Source organism: Sabethes cyaneus, chromosome 2 (assembly GCF_943734655.1).
Source record: "Sabethes cyaneus chromosome 2, idSabCyanKW18_F2, whole genome shotgun sequence".
In the NCBI taxonomy this organism is placed as follows: Eukaryota; Metazoa; Arthropoda; class Insecta; order Diptera; family Culicidae; genus Sabethes; species Sabethes cyaneus.
In genome coordinates, this window is record NC_071354.1 from 170,027,922 (window position 1) to 170,050,188 (window position 22,267).

A 22,267-nucleotide genomic window follows, 5' to 3' on the forward strand; every position below is an offset into this window, starting at 1 on the left:
ATAGGGTATATTCCATCTGTTCCAGGAGATTTGTATAGAGAGCAGCTGTTCACGGCCCACTTAATCGCTTCAGTTGTGACAAGTCTTCGAGCAAAAGCCCATGAGTCTAAGCCACCAAAAACCAGTTCGGTATGGGAAAGCAGAGAGATCGGACACTTGTATGTTTTCGCGATACGTTGGATCGAAAAATCAGTAGTTTTCGCTTTGATTCAATATACGCGAGTGCCTCTAGTTGAAATTCCTATAAGCAAGAGTGACTAACGATGAGTTTATACCCCGCGGATCGGAATGAGTGATATTTTGAGCTAATAGTGATGAAAAGTGCGATTCCGATCCAAGCTATTTCAGCTTTTTCCTTTGTCGGTTATGCATGTCTGTGTATTCGAGCAATGATATTGCGGCAATATCTTGCCCGCTCAGCTGTGTGCTCAGCGCAAGAAAAAGTCCGTTTCGGCAGTTCGTATAATGTGTATCAAATGCAAAGTGCATGTGTGTTAGTGAAGCAGTTGGGGCTTGTTAATTTTTTTGCCAGCACTTAACTTCGTGCTTTCTGTGTGTGCATTTCGCTGCTGTGCTACTTGCCGTTGAAGTCGCTGACGAATAAACCGTATCACCGCCGTTTGTCTTTTCGTGTTTTTGCTTGCTAGTGGTGGGAATAAGAGACCATCATGCAAATGCAAACAGTCTGTACATAGTGTACGGGTGCCATGCTCCCCATGTGTAAGGTCTGATATGTAGAGTGGTCAGAGGACGTTCCGACGAGTGCTTAGATAAGTAGTGCCCAGGTAACCAATAAGCATTAAAATAAGCAGTAAATCAGTCGTTTATTAGCATCCCTGGCGTTTTATACTGCAGGTTGTTGTTTATCAGCTTTTTGACTGCATAACTGTTGTAAATTGGCATCCACAATTCTATTTAAATTCTTCTTGTTGGTAACTAGTTGCAAATAAGCATAGTCAGCACTATAAGAGGGCTAGCAGTAAAGTGGCCGCATATTTTGCCAAAATAGCATTTAAGTAGCATTTAAGGCAACTTAAATGCTTATCGGCTTGCTTTTAAATTGCATTGGAAATGCTTATTGGTTACCTGGGTGGTTTGACTGTTTGTTTTTTAGGCTGAAGACTGATGTGTGGCGATGTCTTTCTTGTGTGCTGTCCGTTTTGTTACACAGTCGCAGACTTTGCTGGTCCATCGGGAGGCTGACTCGGTTAATAATACAGTGTACAATTTTATACAATTGAATGTACTTTTAAAATATAGTTTATTAATTAGTATATGACTGCGATACATAAACAAGTGAAGAATCATTGCCACCATAATAGATATTCTTTATATATATATATTGTATATTTATATTACTCATTATTGAATACATTTACATATACATCATTAAAAGGGAGGGGAGGGAGCATCAGGGTACCAAATGAATCGAAGACTGGATGAGGGATGTGGTAACCAGCCCAAGTCATATAAGGTCGGAGAGGATTTTGACGCGCCCTTCTAGCACACAAATCATCACGCAAGATAAGTTTGCACGGCGAAGTTATGTATCTAGAAACCGGAGGTCTATGCTGGAAGGAGTGTCTTATATTCCCGTGGAAACATATAAGCGACATTGCTTATAGATCCACCCAACCCCTTTTTGTCCTTCACGAACAGCATTGACATGAAAGTTACTGGGTAGATAAATTCGATACTGCAGTAATTCTACTTGCATACAATGGGAAACCCTTGAGGTGATGGTGGCTATCCCCATACATACATACATACATGAGTCTAAGCCACCAAAAACGATTTCTGGATCGTTTCGAAATTCAGCTTCCACACAGCCTGGAAAGTGACTATAAAAGAGACATTCCAGGATTTCATTGTCATTCGAACAGTATTTGCCGTTCGAACTTTGAATGTTATTAACCTGATAATCTTTCGATTTTGACAGTATTTTATTAAGTCGACTTGCCTCGCTGAAACTGGAAACGTTGATGCAGAATCTGTGCCAGATCGTGCGTGCTGAAGATCGTAGAGCCTTTGCATAGGCCTGCTTGAAAGGCTCCACGCCATCCCTACGACGTCTATTCCAGGCTCTTCTGCATCGTTACTTTAGTTCCGTGAGATGAGAGTTCCACCATGGTGTTCCTCTAGTCGTTTTAATAGTTTTTAGCTGACAAGCTACTTCAAAAGCTTCCGCATTTAAAAATGTTGTGACATCTACAGCGACATCTAAGTCTATTGATGACTCAATCGTCGGTTCGAATTCTTGAAATTTCGTCGCCAGTTCCTCCTCAAAGAGTTCCCAGTCGGAAAATCTCGAATTGCGAAATGTTGCAGCGTTCAAGGAGACACCCGAACGATCAAAATTTATGAAGCAATGATCAGAAATTGGTGTCTCATTTGAAACATGCCATTGTGCCAACTCACGACTGATCCTGTTAGAGCAGAGTGTTATATCTAACACTTCCTCTCTACCGGCTCGTATGAAAGTTGGACTATTGCCAATGTTGAGTATTCCAAGGTTGGTACTACTCAAATATTCCTTCAAATCAGAGCCTCTCAGATTGATATCCGAGCTCCCCTAATTGATGTAATGGGCATTGGCATCACTGCCTACAATGAGCGGAAGCCCATTACCCTACCAGCACGGTTGTTACAAAGTAGTTGTGGTAACCGAATTATGACTAATTTCAGTCGTAATCCGGTTGCTTCAACTAAATGACCCTAAAGTGTGCTACTTGGGTAGATTGGCAGTATCTCACCACATTTCTGAAATCGTCCTGGAAGACGGTTCATCGTGAGATAAGTATGCAGAACAGTAGACATAGCGCCTACGGACATCATCCACGACGAGTTCTACTGTGATTGCACTCATACCAGTTTTGCTGAAAACAGCAAAGTTCTGGTTTCCAATATCCGTCGAATGAAAGTAACCCTTGCGAAAATATGGCTCCTGAACCCATGCGATGGTGACAGAGCCATTAAAAAGTTTTTTGCATAAATATAAATTTGCTGCCCGTATGTGTTGAAGATTTATTTGTGCAACTCGAACTATTTGACTAGCAGAGTATATGCACAAACAATCTCCAACACAGATCAGACAGCAAATTGTAAACGAAGCCAATTATGTTGGCCAGAACGCACTTGGCGTAATGCCCATACGGAATATTCCTATGTTGTTCCCACGAGACGCAAAGGACAACAAAGATCGACCGTACCAGAGCACCGCATGGCACAGTAGGGGCAAGATGCCCAAAGCACTCCGTTCGCGACCGGCATGTTTTCACCCCTCCAGCCATTCAGTCATCGGCACGGAGTTAGAGCTTGACTTAGGGACTCCTGATTTGCCGACGGCAGGGTCAGGTCCCGTGGCTAAATTTTTGCTAAACGTACAATTCGGCACCAACCGTTAAAGGGCATAACTACAGAATGTGTAAACAGACCGATTGAGCGTCTCTCTCTGTGTTAATCCAGCAGAAAAAAGACTGCTCCCTCGGTGTGCCCAGACCCCGCAGCCACGCCCTCCGAAAAACCGGTGCCAAACTGCATGATTAGGTAGCCGGAAACCACACGGTGAATGTTCCACCTTCTCTGTCTGCGTACGACAACCTGGTGGTGCGAAACCTTGGCTGCCGTACCCCAGCCGGCACCGCGTGGAAGTAGAGATAGGAAATAGAAAACAGAGGTGATATATTTGCACATGTTCACTCCTTTGCCAGCCTGAAACACTCTCATTTTGAGTTTTTCAGGCTGTAGAGCCCACGGACAATTGATTTTATAAAAAAAATTAACTCATATCCTACAAATTATTTTTTTGTCCTCCGATTTTTCAAGCCAATTTCCAAGGCGGAGGGGGGGGGTAAGTTTGACAAAAACTTTAAAAATAATTTGCAATGGCTCAAAGTGAGCTAATTTACTCTTCTTCTAGCGAACCTAATGTATACTTATGAAGATTGATAAACTTTATATTGAATAGGCTGTACATATTAAAATATAAGCTGCACTGTTCATTATAAGAAAGATATCTTTCAATGTTCAATGTTGGCATCATCTTGCGTAAATTTTCATAAATTTAATTTAATTTAAAGTTCAATGAACACTTAGTATTCTTGAGTTCGTCCTAAAATTATGATAACACACAACGCTTCACGTCCATCCCACAAATGGTACGTTTAAGCTAATACAAACGTGAAAAAATAAATATATTTCTCATCAGACAGTACATATAGTAGACGTCTTTGAATAATTCTTGAACTATCATTCCAACACACGTTACTTTTTTACTAAAAGCCGCCTTGAAAAGAAAGTGCCGCATTCAAGTGAATATTCCCCTCGGACAGCACGTCGTAACATTGCCACGTGCCGCGCTCTCGGTGTGCCACCTCGAGTTCCCAAAAGTCATAATTCCTCACGAAATTTATTATCCTTGGCATATGTGCGGCAGATTCGCACTCGCACACATTCACTCACGTTGCCTCCATCAAACTTGCTGCTGGATCAAAATTCACTTTACGGTGCACACTCATCGTATCCTTTAGCCTATTTTCTCTCACGTCTTGTCGTCGTCGACGCTGCTGCTGCGAGTGCTACGGTGGAGAACATCTTTGGTAAAGTACCGTGACGGTGAGCAGTTTGGGATGTGTTTGGTAGCAACTTTGTGGAAAGTTGCACTGGAAGAGACCACCGTAGGCCGGAGTGGGTTTGACTTCAACGGGCACTGTCGTTTCCAATGGCAAAAGGGAACTTTATGTTGGATGCCTATCTGCGTAAACTGTAGTTTGTCACACGTAAGTAATGCTAAAAAGTTTATTTACTGATTATTACATAGTTGAAAATCTTATAAATGTAATAACAAAGACTAATTAGAAAAAGAGCAGTAAGTTCGTTATTTTGCCTAAATTTTCATACATTTTTTACATTAGAAATATATAAGAACCTTTAGATGCATCATGCATGGAACTGAACGAGCTCAAAGAAAACGATAACCTACTTTTAGTCCTTCCGCCTACAAAAACCCGGCAAAATGAAACACTAGGAGAGGACACCACCGCACCACTGCATAATGCAGGACGGGCGAAGCCAAACGAGCAAAAGAAGTGACTCTCGAAAAACGCATTCCAAATTAGCAATATAAACAGCTTCCGAGTCGTAATCTTCCCGCATTACCGACAGCCTGACAGCTAGTTTACAGCTTCATTATGCTCTGGCTCTCCGGCTTCTCTGTAACTTCCCCCGGCGATAGCGCATAACCGCTGCTTGGGAACCAACTAATGCAGCTCAGTAATAGTTGTCCGTCGTCTGTTATCAAGGAGCAGAGCAAAAACTAATGAGCGGTTCCTATCGTGCCGTAAAACCGTACCCGAAAGTCAGCCGCACCCTTAGCTAACCTACATATAAATAGGACCGAACTGGCGCCGAAGCTGCGGAGTGCAAAACTGAAACCGTTCCTGCTCTGTTCCTCGCAACGCTGCTATTCTTGTTACTATTATTGTTGTTGGGTGGCCACCGACCTACACGGAACATGCCGCCGCGTACAACATAACCAATGTTGATGCTCGTTCGTTTTCGATGGCTGAATGCTGACGGGTAGTTCGCTGATGTAGAGCCACCGAATATTTACTCAATTCCGAAGCACTACCGTGCTCGCAACCGATAAGTGCGAGAATGATAACGAGTGCTCCGTGAGGTGGTTTGAAGATAATAGACCAGTGTTGTAAGATAATTATTTTACATTTGCAAAATTTAGCACGTTTCCATTTCTGTTTGTAACCGACATACTAAAAAAAACAATTGTGTCCTGATTTGAACCTAATCAATTAAAATATTTAAATTATCGTAAAAGCTTATTAGGTAGTGCTCCAAAATTATAATTTTTTCAGCGTCTGAGAACCAAGTAGAATTTTTTTAATATATATCCGTGTTTTAAAAGAAGAGATCACTCACATTTTGATAAATAGATACTGTAGTACCTATAGCCGCTAGATAACAATACTGAAAAGAATAAGAACTCATAGGCTTTAAACTATTTTCACAAAAATGTATGTAGCTTACTAATTTTTATGCAATAAGCATCAAAACCATTGGTTCTCCTCTAACAAGCCATCTTGTCTGTCACTAAGACAGCCGAGGTGGCAATCCAGCGCCAGAGGACAGGTATCCGCTGCTGCGCAGTTGTCACGCTCGACGCTAGTTATTAGCGCTAGTTGGGACTCCATAGCCAACTTGCTTCGGAGCGTCCAAGTGCCGGTGTCGCTATACAGGATTCTGGAATTATTTCCAGAATCGTGTGCTACAACACGGAGGAGGGTCAGAAGTGCGTTACAATTACCGCAGGGGTTCCGCAAGGTTCCATACTGGGCCCGGTGTTGTGGAACGTCATGTATGACGAGGCGTTGTAGTTAAAGTTCCCGGTAGGGGTTGTGATTGTCGGCTTTGCGGACGACATCACGTTGGTAGTCTACGATTCACCGTAGCGTTGAGCGAGGTTGAGTTGACGGCTGCCCACTCTATAAGCAGTGTTGAAGATTGGATGCGCTCCAGGAATCTGGAGCTAGCGCATCATTAAACAACCGCAAATCGGTGCAGCAAGCAAATATCAGCGTCGGGGACTACACTATTTCGTCAACGCGGTCCTTAAAACTTCTGGGAGTCATGGTCGACGACAAGCTCAAGTTCGGGAGCCACGTCGACTATGCCTGCAAGGCTTCCACAGCTATTTCGGCATTATCTCGTATGATATCTAATAGCTCTGCGGTATATGGCAGCAAGCGAAGGCTATTACCGAACGTGGTCCAGTCCATACTCAGGTATGACGGGCCGGTGTGGTCATCGGCGTTAGGTACCAAAAGCTATCAAGTCAATCTGGAAAGAACCTATCGTCTCATGTGCTTGTGAATGACTAGTGCGTATCGCACAGTTTCGCATGACGCAATCTGCGTCTTAGCGGGTATGATGTCTATTGGCATCATCATCAGCGAGGATGTAGAGTGCTTCAACCAACGTGGAACTAGAGGCATACGGAGTACCACAAGATCGGCCTCGATGATCACATGGTCAACTTCCACCTGACACAAATTCTGTCAGGGTATGGTTGTTTTAGACAGTATCTGCACAAGTTTGGGCATGCGGAGTCCTCCGCGTATTCCGAATGCGTGGACGTTGAAGAAACTGCAAAACATGCTTTCTTCATATGCCCTCGTTTCGCGGGCGTGAGAAGCAACATGATGGCAGTGAGCGGACAGGACACTACTCCGGATAACTTAGTCCAAAGGATGTGTTCTAGCTCGGACGTCTGGGGAGCGGTCAATGCGGCTGCTACCCAGATCGTACTTGAGCTACAAAACCACTGGAAAGCCGATCAACGGCGAATAAACAGCCTAACTACCATAGTCCAGTAGTTATCTAAGAGTGTGCGTTAAGCACAATAGTCCATCCCTGAAGTAATACCGATAAGGTGGTGCCAGGGGTGATTGAGGCTGGAGACTCGAGTAGGGTTTTAGTGTATCTGGATCCTCACACCCCATTAGGGGGGTCGGAATACCTAACCCAGTGGTGCCCAGGCATAAACGTGGTGCGGGTCAAATCAGATCGTCCCATGAATCCGCGGGCCGCAATGACCTCTGGCCATTTTCGCGCATACCAATACGTAAAATAGGCGGCAACAAAGGCCGATTTTTAGGATCGTAAAAAAAATATTCAAGTCTGCCATCCCTCAAATCAGTCCGCGGGCCGCACGAATCATCACGAAGGGCCACATGCGGCCCGCGGGTCGCAGTTTGGCCATCACTGACCTAACCCCACTCTCTGAGTTGTCTTCTGAGGTGTCTGACACCACTGTATCTTCTAAGGTGCTCAGCAGACTTTCCTACTCGTGAAAAAAGCAGCTGTTAATACAGTATTACAGAACAATTCTACTCATTTTTATCAAGGAGGGACACAAAAATTTTCCTCTGATATGAAAATATAAATCTATTTTTCTTCACTAACTTAAAATTCAACCTATTGCTGATTCCCGCCTCAATAAACTGACAAATGTGCGAGGTAGAGGTGCCAGGAACGCTTCTAGCATGTTGAGTAAAAATCCATACTAGAATAATATTATATTGTCGGCATGTTTGCAGCACTTGAAAAACAACAACACATAAACCATCTGACTTCCTTTTGCTCTGCTGTTGAAGTACAGTAATCCACCGCATAGGCACTTGGGTGGTGCTGTTTTCTCATTGCAATTTCTCAGGTTTCTTCAAATAGATATAGCTGATTTTTGGTAGGTGATAGGCCATTGGTAAGCCCAACAAGATGCCAAAAATCAGCTTTATTGTAAATTGCGCTTGATAAGAGAGAGAGAGAGAGAGAGAGAGAGAGAGAGAGAGAGAGAAAGAGAGAGAGAGAGAGCAATTTGGATTTTTGCTTTAATTGCTAGAATATCAATATGGCCTAACATATTATTTTTCGTTGATAAATCTAGCAACGCTTCATAAAAACTGTAATAAATCTGATGGATATGACTCCACGTTGAAGGGATTTTATCCATTCAATCCTATTTTATCAACAGCACATCTTTTAACTACACTTCTAATGAAACGGCAATCATGCGTATTCATACAGAGTCATATTATAACCGAACACTACAGCTGTAGCACATTTTTCCAACACAGATATCAAATTCGCCGAGGTTTAATCGTCACGCAGTAAAGAATTTGCGATCTGTTGGGACAACGAACTAGTGTCATTTTTTCTGGCACACTTCCCTAACACATATATCAAATTGGACTAGGTTTAATCGCGTTCGTAATTGGTCATATCCCATTCCAAAAGCATTATAAAACTATAAGTTGTTCGCCTTTGTGTGCATATAAATATTGTTGCCTTGAAGTTATATCGCAGTTTGACAAACAGCCTCCATAAGAACAGTTGTGTATTGATACACTAATGTATTGGTACGCGTTCTCTGGGGAATACTCGGAATTGTTTTGTAAGATATGTTACATAGCCATACACAGTTTTATTCTGGTAATATAAACAACCGCAATAAGATCTGTAATTCGGGTTTGCCGATAGTTTTATTCGAGGTAAATAGTCAGCTTTTAGTATTAAATATGACTCAGTCTTTTTGGCAATGGGTAAGTCCATGTCGTATGTCGTATATGTTCGAATATGTCGTATATGTCGTATGTTCGAATCTCGACTGGGAGAGGCTGTTAGAGTCAATAGGATCGCAGCAACTGGCCCTGCAATTGTGCTGCACTCTAACAGCTGGCTGCGAAGTCTGTCGTATAAAAACAGAAGGTCAAGTTTCGATAACGGAATGTAGCACCTAGGCTTTGCTTTGCTTTGCTATGTCCACTATAAAGCTTTAGGTAATCGTTATTCCGCAATAAAATCTTCATATAATTTATAAAAACCAAGCAGTTGTAGATTTGTTACTTGGGAAGCTGCATTGTAGTCTACCTTGTTTTACATGCTTGATCATCTCCCCATCTTCACCTGATACAACAACTCGTGATACAATCGCCTTCGCGCCGGTCCAAGTTGCCTCCAAAAATTGATCGCAGTACCTTATGTTTGGAAACTAAGAACCTATCAGTCGTTCTCCTTTACTATACAGTGTCACTGGAAGAATCCGCTTCTTGTATATTCCGGATTTTGTACGTATTTACAGAGTACGGGACTTTAGTTAGCTACGCAATACGTGAAAGGCCCAAAGCAGCCGTTATCCGACTTTTTATTTCATGATCAGTGTCATATGAAGGTAAACACTTTCGTCGACCACTTAAAAAATATCTCCTCATATCACTACCGCATCTATTCCCACGCTACACCCATATACAAGGGTTTACCACGCTCCCCACCAATCACCATGAACTCCGATTTAGCAAAATTGATGATGAGCCAATGCTCACCTCTGTTTTAAGAGTACTTCGAATGATATCTTCCAATTCCATCCAATTCCAGTTGATCAATTGGTTCGATAGTGCGTCACCTTGATTAAAACCAATCTATCGTCACAAACGCGTCGAATAACTCACCCGTGGACCACGACGTGGAGTTTAATCAAGTGTCGTTGTATAACTTTGTTCATGCCTTAAGATGTAATACGCCATAACTCATTTCGTTTTACTGTGTCACACGCTGCCTTGAAGTCTAAAGACAGATCGTAGGTCAGCAAGTTCAGTTTTCGGATAATATTGAGGGTCTAACAATTTCTGTAACGACTTCAGTGACTTGTGAAACAAGATGTGGAATGAAAATTTTATGTGTCGATTTAAGGAGGGCTACACCTTGATAATTGCTGCATTCGAGTTGGTGGCCCTTCTGAGAGATGGAGATAGGGCCGATGGGTTGACAATGATCCTGAGGAAGAAAAAGGGCCAGAAGGAGGACAGAAATTGTGAAGAGCTAGAACAACTATTCTGGGCTAAATAATGAGACGCGCAAAATCTATGAGAAGGGAAACCAATCTCGCAAAGGATACACACCGAAGACTGATATGTGCAAGGGCGAGAGGTAACCAGGTCACTAGCTAGCGCGAGGTGGTCGACAGGTGGAAGCAGTACTTCGATGAGCATTTGAATGGCAATATAATAGAAGGAGACAGAACGGAAATTAATCTAGGAGTGACTCAAATGATAACAATGTGTTGGTTCCCGTTCTCGAAGAGATCCGGCGAGAAATCGGTAAGCTGAAGAACAACAGAGTAGCCGGAAAAGACCGACTCCTGGTAGAACTCTATCATAAATGGCCAAGAACCGCTAACGACGGCACTTCACTGGTTAATTTCAAGAATTTGGGAAGAGGAGAAACTACCAGACTGGTGGGTGGTACAGAACTAGAACTAGGTGGAAGGTACAATTTGTCCCATCTACAAAAAGAGTAATCGGGTAGATTACTGTAATTACCCCGGAATTACGTTGGACAATGCCACCTACTAGGTGCTCTTCCAGATTTTGTTGCGTCGTCAATCGCCAATAGCAAGAGAATTTGTAGGGCAGTATCAGGTGGGTTTTATGGGGACTCGTGCCACTACACGGATAAAAATTTAATCTCCGAAACGAGCAATATGACTCATGATTCCAGGTTTCTAGCTTATGGTTTATGAAAATACACCATGAATAATTATCATGATATCATGAGCTTCTTACAGTACAACACGACGCGAAATCATGATTTTGTGCTGCCTGATATGGCAGTTTAGTCATGATTTGACAGCAATTCAAACTTCATGATTTCATGATTTCATTCATGGCATCGGAGTCAACTTTCTTTCCGTGTACGGATCAAATTTCCATTCTCCGACATATTCGACATTGTAAGTATAACTGGCCCACAAATCGCATTGTCGTGCATTTCAGAGCAGCATACGATACAGTCAAGAGCGAATAGCTTTGGCAGCTAATGCATGAGAACGGTTTTCCGGACAAACTGACGCGGCTAATAAAAGCTACCCTGGAGCGAGTGATGTGCTATCTGTGCGTGCTTCCTGGTGTAGAACATATACGATGTTCGCGAAATAGCTTCCCAAAGAACTACTCAAAACGGCGCGAAAATGGAAGACTAGGACGTTCGGATTATGGACCAGCTTGTCTCGTATCTATCATTAATTTCGACTGACTATATTTAATAGAGTTTATCATTTTATATGAATTGTAATTATATGTGTTGGTAACTTGATCATCACTGTCTTCTCTCAAATAGGACCGGTAGCACTAACTTGTTATCGGTTTACACTGGGGACTCTCGAGTTCCTTTGAATCGCACAGAGGGTTGCGGCAAGCGAATTCTGTATGTTATTCTACATCGCTATTGAAGCTGTGATCTGGCGAGTGGACATCGCAACGAGAAGAACGATCTTCAACAAAAGTAACCAACTCCTAGGCTTCACAGGCGATTTCGACATCATTACTAGAAACCTTGGGACGGCAAAGACCGTCTACGCCAGACTAAAAACTGAGGTTGGGAGAATTGTGTTACAAATCAATGCGTCGAAAACCAAATATATCGTAGGTAGATGCTCTAGAGAAAACCATGGTGAGTATAGACATGCTCTATCCATCATGGAGAAAACAACGTGCGCCTCCCACTAACAGTGACTATTGACGGCGATGAACTGGAAGTGGTTGATGATATTTGGAAACTCTGATCACCGCCAACAATAATACGAGTGAGCAGATTCAACGACGCATTCAAGCTGGAAACCGAGCCTATTTTTCCTCTCGCTAGATGCTTCGACTAAGTAGTATACGCCGCTGCACGAAACTGCCAGTCAGGCCGGTAGTCCTCTACAGACTCGAGACAGTAGGCCGTATGAATAAAACAGTTTGCTTTGCTTTTCCAGTGTAAATCCTATGGGAGAGTATTCTCTAACTCTTTTATTCATACGGCCTAGTAGCCCAGTTAGCTTCGAGGTATAATGCTGGTCTAACAAGCCAGTCGTCGTATGTTCGAATCTCGGCTAGGCGGTGGTTGCTAGATGGAGTTAGTAGGATCGTTGCACTGGTGCCGTAATTTTCCTGTACTCTAATAGCCGGCTGCGAAATCTGTCGATAAAGAAGGGCTATGTCTAAAGTCGGTATAAACTCAAGGCTTTGCTTTAGTAGCTTTGCTTACGGTGGACACATGTACCCTCACCGTAATTGTACGAAAGACGTTGCAGACTATTTTTGGCGGCGTACAAACGTAAAGCGGAGAGTGGCGTAGGCGTATAAACCACGAGTTGCAAGCATTACTTGGAGAGATTCCCATCGTGCACGAAATGAAAGGTCAAAGTTGAGAGACTACGGTGGGCCAGCTACGTCAACATGCTAGATGGCTTGACCAGGTTGAAGCTGACTTGTGGGGCTAGTACCGATTGGCCGAAACACAAATAGCCGAAACACAAATGGTCGAATAACAAAAAGCCGAAATCTAATTGACCGAATTTCAACAACTATCACAGAAGGCCGAAATTATATTTAACCGAATCAGGAAAGGCCGAATCTCAATTTGGCCGAATCACGAAAGGTCGAACCCCTATTTAGCCGATTCACGAAAGGCCGAAGCAAAAGCAAATAACTTTAATGAAACAAAAAATAAAATATGCAGCGCAACTACTTCAAAACAAAAAAGCTTGCTGGAAGCCTTTATTTAGTGCTTAATAAAAGCGCATCTGCGTCAACAAAATTTTTATTGCTTATTTTGTGAGAATTTACACATTGTTCAATATTTTCATATACTTTATTTTTGTAATTGCAAAATCGATCACTAGACCACCCTGTATCAATCATTAACCATATTGATAACGGCGAGAGCCAGAGAATATGTCTTTTGCATAGAATCATAGTACTAGATCTCTAGAGAGAAATCAATTCGTGTTCTTCGTGTTAGCTTAAGATTGAGATAACTTTAGATCAAAAATTAGTTCCAATAAATCGTTCGACGTATCCAGTCGCATTTCTGTGTCATCGAAATAAAGTGTCGTTACTAACGTTCCGCGGTTTTTACTGACCCCAAATTTACCAGCGACCGCAGGTCGAAGAAGGTTATTTTGTACATTGGTCCTTCGAACCGGATCTCTAGAAGAACGAGACCGGTGGGACAGTAAACCGCGAGTGAAAAGTGCATGAACAATTGCGCTTGGCGTGCTATCAGCCATTGCATTGGGCTATTGTTTCCTGAGACAATCATCTGCATCTGGCTTTAGTGGCAGCGTGGCTGCATTACGTCGATCGGCACCCTACGGATTCGCTAGGATTGAGACAGGATCGGCCACACCGGGATTTTCTACACGGACACGGACGGAAAGATAAGTAGCAGGACAGGTTTGGTTGAGGTGGCGTTCTGAATGCACGATCAGACGCTCCCTGGTTAAGTGGTAAAATTGCATGTGGCTGAAATCCGATTCAATAAAATTGATAAAACTGCATGATCTGCGTTATATTTCTATTAAGAGAAGATTGGTCCGCTGAGTTGAGTATCTGAGGTTGGTTGATCGATTTTCCTAAGCTGGTTCGCTTTGCAAAGGGTCTCATTGTCCGTGGGTTCTGTCAATTACTCGGTTTGCGGGTATATTCGGTCGGTCAAACGGTGTGAATTGTGAATAGTGCAGTGTGATTTCTTTACAAAATGGCCGAGCTGCGGAAATTACTAAAGCAAGAACGCCAGATTCGGAGCATCATGGATGCCATGAAAGAGTTTCGGCAGAATTACAACGAAGTTCGCGATAAGAGTTCATTGCCAATTCGAATTAAAAAACTGGACGACGTGTATGAGCTGTTTTGTGAAGTGCGCATGCAAATCGAATTGATTATTGAGGATACGGATGGAAGTGAAGAATTTGTTGACCCAGATGAAACTGTGGATGCTCAAGCCCGCAAAATGGCGGCAAATAAGCACAAAAGAGACATGGACAATGCGCAGATTCTGAAAGAATTCATCAGTGAATATTTTGTGCTAAAGCAATCATTGGAAGACTTATTGTGCCCTTCGATGTTGAATCCCGCTGCTGGTCCTGCGCCGTCTATCAGCCAGCAACATTCTTCTGTGTCGATGATGCGGGTAAAGTTGCCAGAATTGAAGCTGCCTACGTTCAGTGGAACTTTACGTGACTGGATCACATTTCGTGATACATTCAAAAATCTTATCTCTGATAATGCTCATTTGTCGGAGATTGACAAATTCACATACCTCCGATCATCTTTGTCTGGAGAGGCTTTGCAAGAAATTGCATCGATTGAACTCACATCGGATAACTATTCGATAGCATGGAGCCAGCTTGAATCGCGGTACGAGAATAAAAAGCTTTTGGTGAAATCGCACCTTGATGCGCTGCTTTCGGTAGACCAAATGAAAAGGGAAACGTTCGAGTCTCTCAATCACCTGCTCAACGAGTTTGAAAAACACTTGCAAATATTAGGCAAACTTGGAGAGGAAACCGCGAATTGGAGCACTATTTTGGCACACATCCTGGCAAGTAAATTAGATGCCGCAACATTGCGCCTTTGGGAAACCGAACATCGATCTCGAGAGGTCCCGACGTACACTAAAATGCTTCAGTTCCTGAAAAATCATTGCATTGTTCTGCAATCGGTAATGCCAAAGAGTTGTCATCCATCCGATTCTAAAAGGTCACAACGGTCGTTCAGCAGCTATGCAGGAACACAAGTTGCTTGTCCTTTCTGTAGTGAAGAAAAGCACTTTGGTTCACAATGTAAGAAGTTTAGATCGATGAAAGTGGAAGAGAGGAGGAATGCAGTGAAAAATAATCGATTGTGCTTCAACTGTTTATCCAGAGGTCATGGGTCAAAATCCTGTTCGCGAGGTTCCTGCCGGGTATGCGGACAACGACACCACACGATGCTGCACCTAAGCTCAAATCAGACTGATAACACATCTCCTGTTTCACAACCGACGCGACCGCAACCGACTCTAGGGAACCCACACACGACACAGACACCAACAACCTCACGACCACAGAACCAAGCACACACTCAAACTCACCAGCAGGTACCTAATCAAAATACACAAAACGCACTTTCAATTCCAAGTTCAAGAACTCATGCTCAGACGCCACCCACCACAGACACAACCACAAACCACAATATTGTCCTCTCTGCTAACGAAACCAAGGCATCACGATCGGTATTACTTGCTACTGCACTCGTGATACTTGAAGATCAATTTGGGAACTCTATCCTAGCTAGAGCTCTGCTTGATAGCGGATCTCAGCTGTGCTTCATGTCAGAAAACATCTCTCAACGGCTGAAATTTAAACGGTCCAAGGAAACGCTTTCTATCAGTGGAATTGGACAAACCACGAAGAAATGCAAGCAATCTGTCGTGGCTCGCATTCGTTCCCGTGTATCCTGCTTTGCCGAGAAGGAAACATTTTACGTCATCCCACAAGTAACACAGAATTTGCCACTCGCAAGAATAGACACAAATGATCTCAATATTTCGGCCGATATAGCACTTGCAGACCCCCAGTTCTTCGAGCCAGGCTCAATAGATTTACTCATTGGGGCAGAACTCTTCTACGACGTACTTTCGGCTGATAAATTTAAGCTAGGAGATAATGGTCCTACTCTGCAAAATAGTGCCTTTGGGTGGATTGTTTGCGGTCGTGTTTTGAATTGCACAAGCCATCAACCAGTTGTTGCCAGCGCGTGTGGTGACCGTTTGGACAACTTGATAACGAGATTTTGGGAACTAGAGACGTGTCGCTCCACTAGCACCCTTTCAATAGAAGAAGAAGCCTGCGAGACGTGGTTTGATCGTACAACTATCAGAGACACTCGTGGGAGATTCATCGTAACATTGCCACAGAAGGATCACCTTATATCTCGCCTCGGAGACTCAAAAAATACTGCACTCAAACGTTTCCTCGCACTGGAAAGGCGGCTGGCTGGCAACGATAAAATTAAACAAATGTACATCCAGTTTGTCGAAGAATACTTGCGCTTGGGCCACATGAGAGAAGTCACTGAGGATATAGAATCATCGGCTCAACAGTATTATATACCACATCACTGTGTACTCAAACCGGAAAGTTCGTCAACAAAATTGCGGGTTGTTTTCGATGCGTCGTGCTCTACTACCAGCGGAATTTCCCTCAATGATGCCTTAATGGTTGGTCCCACAGTTCAAGATGATCTGCTCTCGATCGTCATGCGCTTTAGGCTCCATCGATTTGCTATAGTCGCGGACATTGAAAAAATGTACCGCATGGTCCATGTTCAGCAGCGTGATTGGCAATTCCAGCGTATTTTCTGGAGAAGCAATCCTAACGAGTTCATTCGCATCTTTGAGCTTAAAACGGTTACGTATGGCACAGCATCTGCCCCATATTTGGCGACAAAATGCTTGAAACGACTGGCAGAGCTCGACGGTGGAACATTTCCGGATGCTGCGAAGGTATTAGCGGAAGATTTATATGTGGATGATATGATGTCGGGCGTAGACAGCATCGAGGAAGGTGTGCAGCTGTGCGCTGAGATACAGAGACTGCTAAGCGGCGGCGGATTTACGCTCAGAAAATGGAGCTCGAATTGCCCCGCAGTCCTCGAGCGTATACCTGAAGACTGCAAGGACGAACGGACTTGCTTTGAATTAGACGACTCAAGTGCGACAGTGAAAACTCTTGGACTTATTTGGGAACCGGGATCGGACTGTTTCAAATTCAAGGTTCCTGCCTGGAACCAATCTGATATTTGTAAACGAGTTGTGGTTTCGGATTTGGCACGACTGTTCGATCCGCTTGGACTAGTTAGCCCTATAATTGTCGCAGCGAAAATTTTCGTCCAGTCTCTCTGGCAACAGAAAGTCACTTGGGACGATATACTCGCTACAAACCTGCAGTCGATTTGGATCGAGTTTCGACGTAGCTTAGATCGCCTAGAAGATTTAAGAGTTCCGAGATGGCTAGCGTTCGGCAAGGACTGTCGTTCCATACAGCAACACGGTTTCTGTGACGCCTCTGAAAAGGCCTACGGGGCATGTATTTACTTACGATGTACACATTTCGATGGTAGTGTCACATCGCGCCTGATTGCTGCAAAATCAAGAGTGGCGCCGATAGAGGACGTGAAAAGGCGAAAGAAGAAACTGTCGATCCCTAGGTTGGAGTTGTCCTCTGCGCTGGTACTTGCTCATCTACACGAGAAGGTCATAAAGAGTTTAAAATTAACAATGCGAAGGTGGTTTTGGACAGACTCTGAAATTGTTCGGTACTGGCTAGCATCGAGTCCATCACGCTGGCAAATGTTTGTAGCAAACAGAGTGTCAGAAATCCAACACTCAACACGTGAAGGGAAGTGGAACCATGTTCCGGGTACAGAGAATCCAGCTGATGTCCTATCGCGTGGCACTGTTGCAGAACAATTACTAGAGAATCAACTTTGGTGGAATGGACCATCGTGGCTTGTACAGGATGAAAGCACATGGCCAATGGCAGATGATGTACCACTAACAAACTTCGATACCCGTTTCCTGGAAGAAAACACTGCCATATCGGTTGTAGCCAACATGGCTCCACCGAATGAAATTTTCAGTCTGCGGTCGTCTCTCATGGACTTAGTAAAACTCACTGCTTGGTTACTCAGGTTCATACATAATACTCGCCAAAAGAACCACAGCGATAGGCGGCATGGAGCTCTAATGTTCGCCGAACGGGAAGCCGCGCTTATTCAACTCGTGAAACTTGCTCAGCGGGAGCGGTTTGATCAGGACATCAAAGAATTACTGCGGAAAAATCAAGTGAAATCATCGTCTCGTCTCAATTCTCTTTGTCCGCGGCTACTGGATGGAGTAATTCGTGTCGGCGGCCGGCTCGCGAATGCACAAATCTCGTCAGGAAGAAAGCATCCAATTATTCTGGATAAGGATCATCCACTAACTACTCTTGTCATGCTCCATTACCACCATAAAATGCTTCATGCTGGCCAACAACTGCTTATTGCTAGCGTTCGAGATCGGTTTTGGCCTATTGGTGTTTGCAGTCTCGCTCGTCAAACTATTCACCGTTGTGTTACCTGTTTTAGGAACAAGCCAACCGTCCATGAACAATTAATGGCAGACCTGCCTTCAGAGCGTGTTACGCCAGCTCCACCTTTCCTGAGAGTCGGGGTCGATTATTGTGGACCGTTTCAGGTTGTGTATCCAAACCGAAGAGCAGTCCCGGTAAAATACTATGCCGCGATTTTCGTTTGCCTAGTGACCAAATCGGTTCACATTGAGACTGCTGCAGATTTGACGACGGCAGCATTTTTGGCGGCTTTCAGAAGGTTTGTTGCAAGGCGCGGCAAGCCGTCAGTTGTCATGTGCGACAACGGTTGTAACTTCGTTGGGGCTAGACGTGAACTAGACGAACTTCGACGAGTGTTTCTCGCTCAGCAGTCACAGCAGACAATCGTATCAGAAGCAGCCGATGAAGGAATCGAGTTTAAGTTCATCCCAGCTAAATCCCCAAATTTCGGGGGCCTCTGGGAGGCCGCGGTAAAATCGATAAAGCAGCACCTTAGAAGAGCAATCGGAACGAAAACTCTAACACCAGACGAACTACAGACAGTACTTGTTCAGATTGAGGCCTGCTTAAACTCAAGACCTCTCACACCTTTGAGTAACGACCCGGGAGACTTCGAAGCTCTAACGCCAGGGCATTTTTTAAGTCAACGCCCACTAACCGCAATTCCAGAACCATCACTACAGGAAGTTCCCGAGAATAGGCTATCTCGGTGGCAACGTACGCAGGATTTTCTGCAACGAATATGGCGAAAATGGTCTACACAATATCTGTCCGACCTCCACAATCGAACCAAGTGGACGAGACAGCGAAACAACTTGTTCGTCGGCACAATGGTCCTGGTCAAGGAAGACAATCTTCCTCCACTCAAATGGGCTCTAGGTCGAGTAACACATGTGACTAAAGGCGCTGATGGAAACATCCGGGTGGTCACAGTTAAGACCAAAGATGGCAGTTATACTAGGGCAATTAGCAAGATTTGCGTTTTGCCCATCCGTGACAACGATCAAATTGGTGCAGAAGGGAAGAATTAAAACTTCCCCAACGAAGGCGCGGTGTCGCCTGCGGGAGTCTCTTGGCTCCCGCGTGCCAGTTAAGTCTTTGTTTTTCAATAAATGTTCAAAAAGTCTAAGGAATGTATCATCTCCCATAGCTTCGTCGTTCTCCGTCGTGCCAGGATGGGCACGACCTTCAAGATGTTCCACTACTGCTGCTTGTCAAGTCTACTCCCAATCAAATTGCTCGGATGAATACCCTTCACTCAACTCAGCTCACCATTATGATTTCCGAAACGATTTTGCGATGATGGCCACATCAATAAGTCGAACCACGTTATTATATTCGGTTGCTTTCAATTGTTAGGACTGGAGCATCTACAGCATTTTTGGGAGCTTGGTATCAACGCAAGGACTACGATATTATGTCAATATCCATCCGAAAGTTGCCGTTGCATCACCTTACGGGATCTACTATTACTGCCGCGCAAGGCACTGGGTAGATCGAGCTACTGCATCGCATACGTCGGAAGCTGCATTTCATCGGCGCTGGAGCGCCCGCGGAGGCGCGCAAGCCTCCGCTCCAGGGAAGTCTTTATTGATTTGTAATTTTCATGTAAAAAAGCGCCTCTCATCTGTTTCAGCAATGCATCAGGGCGGCCGGGGAGTGCACCCCCGAGGACTGTCATCATTATCCGAACTCTTCTATGGATACCGGTACCTGGCCGGTGTAACCATTCTACGAAAACGCAACCGCGTAAGGCTACACAGAGAGAGCATCTATAATTCAGCAGCAGAAATCACGAGACAGCAAGCAGGAGCATAGCAGCATACCTTCCAGCACGCAGATTGGAGGAGTACGCAGGATTATCACGAGTCACACGTTACATCGGAGCATCGTACTGAAGCACCATGTGTCATAACGTACCATTCAACTTAAGTGTTTATATAGAAACCAAAGATAGATATTATTAGATATTGTTAGAAATACCGCATATTTCTAAGGCGGCCGGTGATGTTCAATATTTTCATATACTTTATTTTTGTAATTGCAAAATCGATCACTAGACCACCCTGTATCAATCATTAACCATATTGATAACGGCGAGAGCCAGAGAATATGTCTTTTGCATAGAATCATAGTACTAGATCTCTAGAGAGAAATCAATTCGTGTTCTTCGTGTTAGCTTAAGATTGAGATAACTTTAGATCAAAAATTAGTTCCAATAAATCGTTCGACGTATCCAGTCGCATTTCTGTGTCATCGAAATAAAGTGTCGTTGATGATGATGATGATGATGGTCCCACCTCATACCCCTACAACGGTTTGAGCGAGACGATTTATCTATTAAGATATTTATGTAATAACAATGTAGCCAGGTGCAAAAGCAAATAACGAACTGGCTTCTAATACAGACATATCAAACTTTCAAGTGAATATCAACATTTTCAAAAAATGTCCAAGGCTCGTCCAAAACGTTTCCAACCCGAAAATTATCTGGACTTGATTAGGAATTGAACCTAATATTTAGCAGCACAAGCTGGTCAGAGTTGGTTCTAGATAACGATCTAGAACTACGAGGGAGATCCTGCAGAACTTTGGTGCTCGATATACAACTCCGCAACAAAGCGATGGTATACGAGTTCCAAAGTCCACAAGCAAACCCAAGCCTGTCCAGCTTCCGCTCCAAACCCTTTGTTCAGGACTTTAACCTGATCATTCAATTTCCAGATTGTGTATGTCTGTTCTCGCGCGCGTGGCTCAAACATGTGTAGCCTTCTCTAAACTTTTTTAATTAATAATAATAACAATTTCAAATCCATCATCATCAGTGAACATGATAACTTACTATATCCACTAAATATACAAAAAATAACTAAATAAACAATCTTCTTAAATTAATACAAAAAATCATCAAATTGTGTCTATAAGGTAGATTTTATGTGTGAAATGCAAAGCCTTTTGAATTCCGCCATTGTTGCTGCACGTTTTATTTCTCTGGGCATCGAATTGAAATAATTTATTCCTTTGTACAACAGAGAGTTCTGTGATCTTCCAAACAAAAAATGTGGCGTTCTTGCATCTTCCGCGTTTCTAGTGTTGTACGAATGCAAATCTCTTCCTCGTTCAATTCGGTCACACAAATATCGAGGTACCATCCCGTTAAGAATTTTATATAGAAACACCATTGTCAAAAAATAAACTCTTTGCTTCACAGAAAGCCATTGCAATGCGTCCAGCATAATATATGAGGAAGTGTATCTATTACATCTTAAAATTAATCGCATAACTTTATTTTGCAAGCGCTGCAACTTCAATATTTGTGTATCGTTTGCAAGGAATAGGATGGATGAGCAAAAATCTATATGTGGTGAAATGATTGACTTATATAAAAGAATTTTACTACTAATCGTCAATTCATTTTTTAAACGGCACAAGACACCGTACTTTTTCGCCATTTTTTTGATGACATTATCAATGTGAGACTTAAAGGTTAACTTGTCATCAATGGTTACTCCAAGATACTTTAGTTCATTTACGCGGTCAATAGTCTCACCATCAATTTCAACGTTTACGTCTGGCTTGGAGTTGGCTGAAATGATCATATATTTTGTTTTGCTAATGTTGAGCTTAAGCTGTTTAAATTTCAACCAATTTGAAAGATAATGTAAATCTTGGTTTAAATGTGTGACAATTTCATTAGGGTCCTTAGCCGCAATGAATAGAACAGTGTCGTCCGCAAACAAATTTATGTCGCAGAACCGTAAAACTCGTTTCATGTCATTG

The 22,267-nt window shown here is 43.3% G+C and overlaps 1 protein-coding gene across 1 annotated transcript; it reads left to right on the forward strand.

Moving 5' to 3' along the window:
* The first annotated feature begins 14,091 nt into the window (after positions 1-14,091).
* Positions 14,092-19,518, forward strand: LOC128736334 (uncharacterized). Its single transcript, XM_053830810.1, has one exon. It carries the CDS (start codon positions 14,092-14,094, stop codon positions 19,516-19,518), a length of 5,427 nt encoding a protein of 1,808 aa, XP_053686785.1.
* The last annotated feature ends 2,749 nt before the right edge of the window (positions 19,519-22,267 follow it).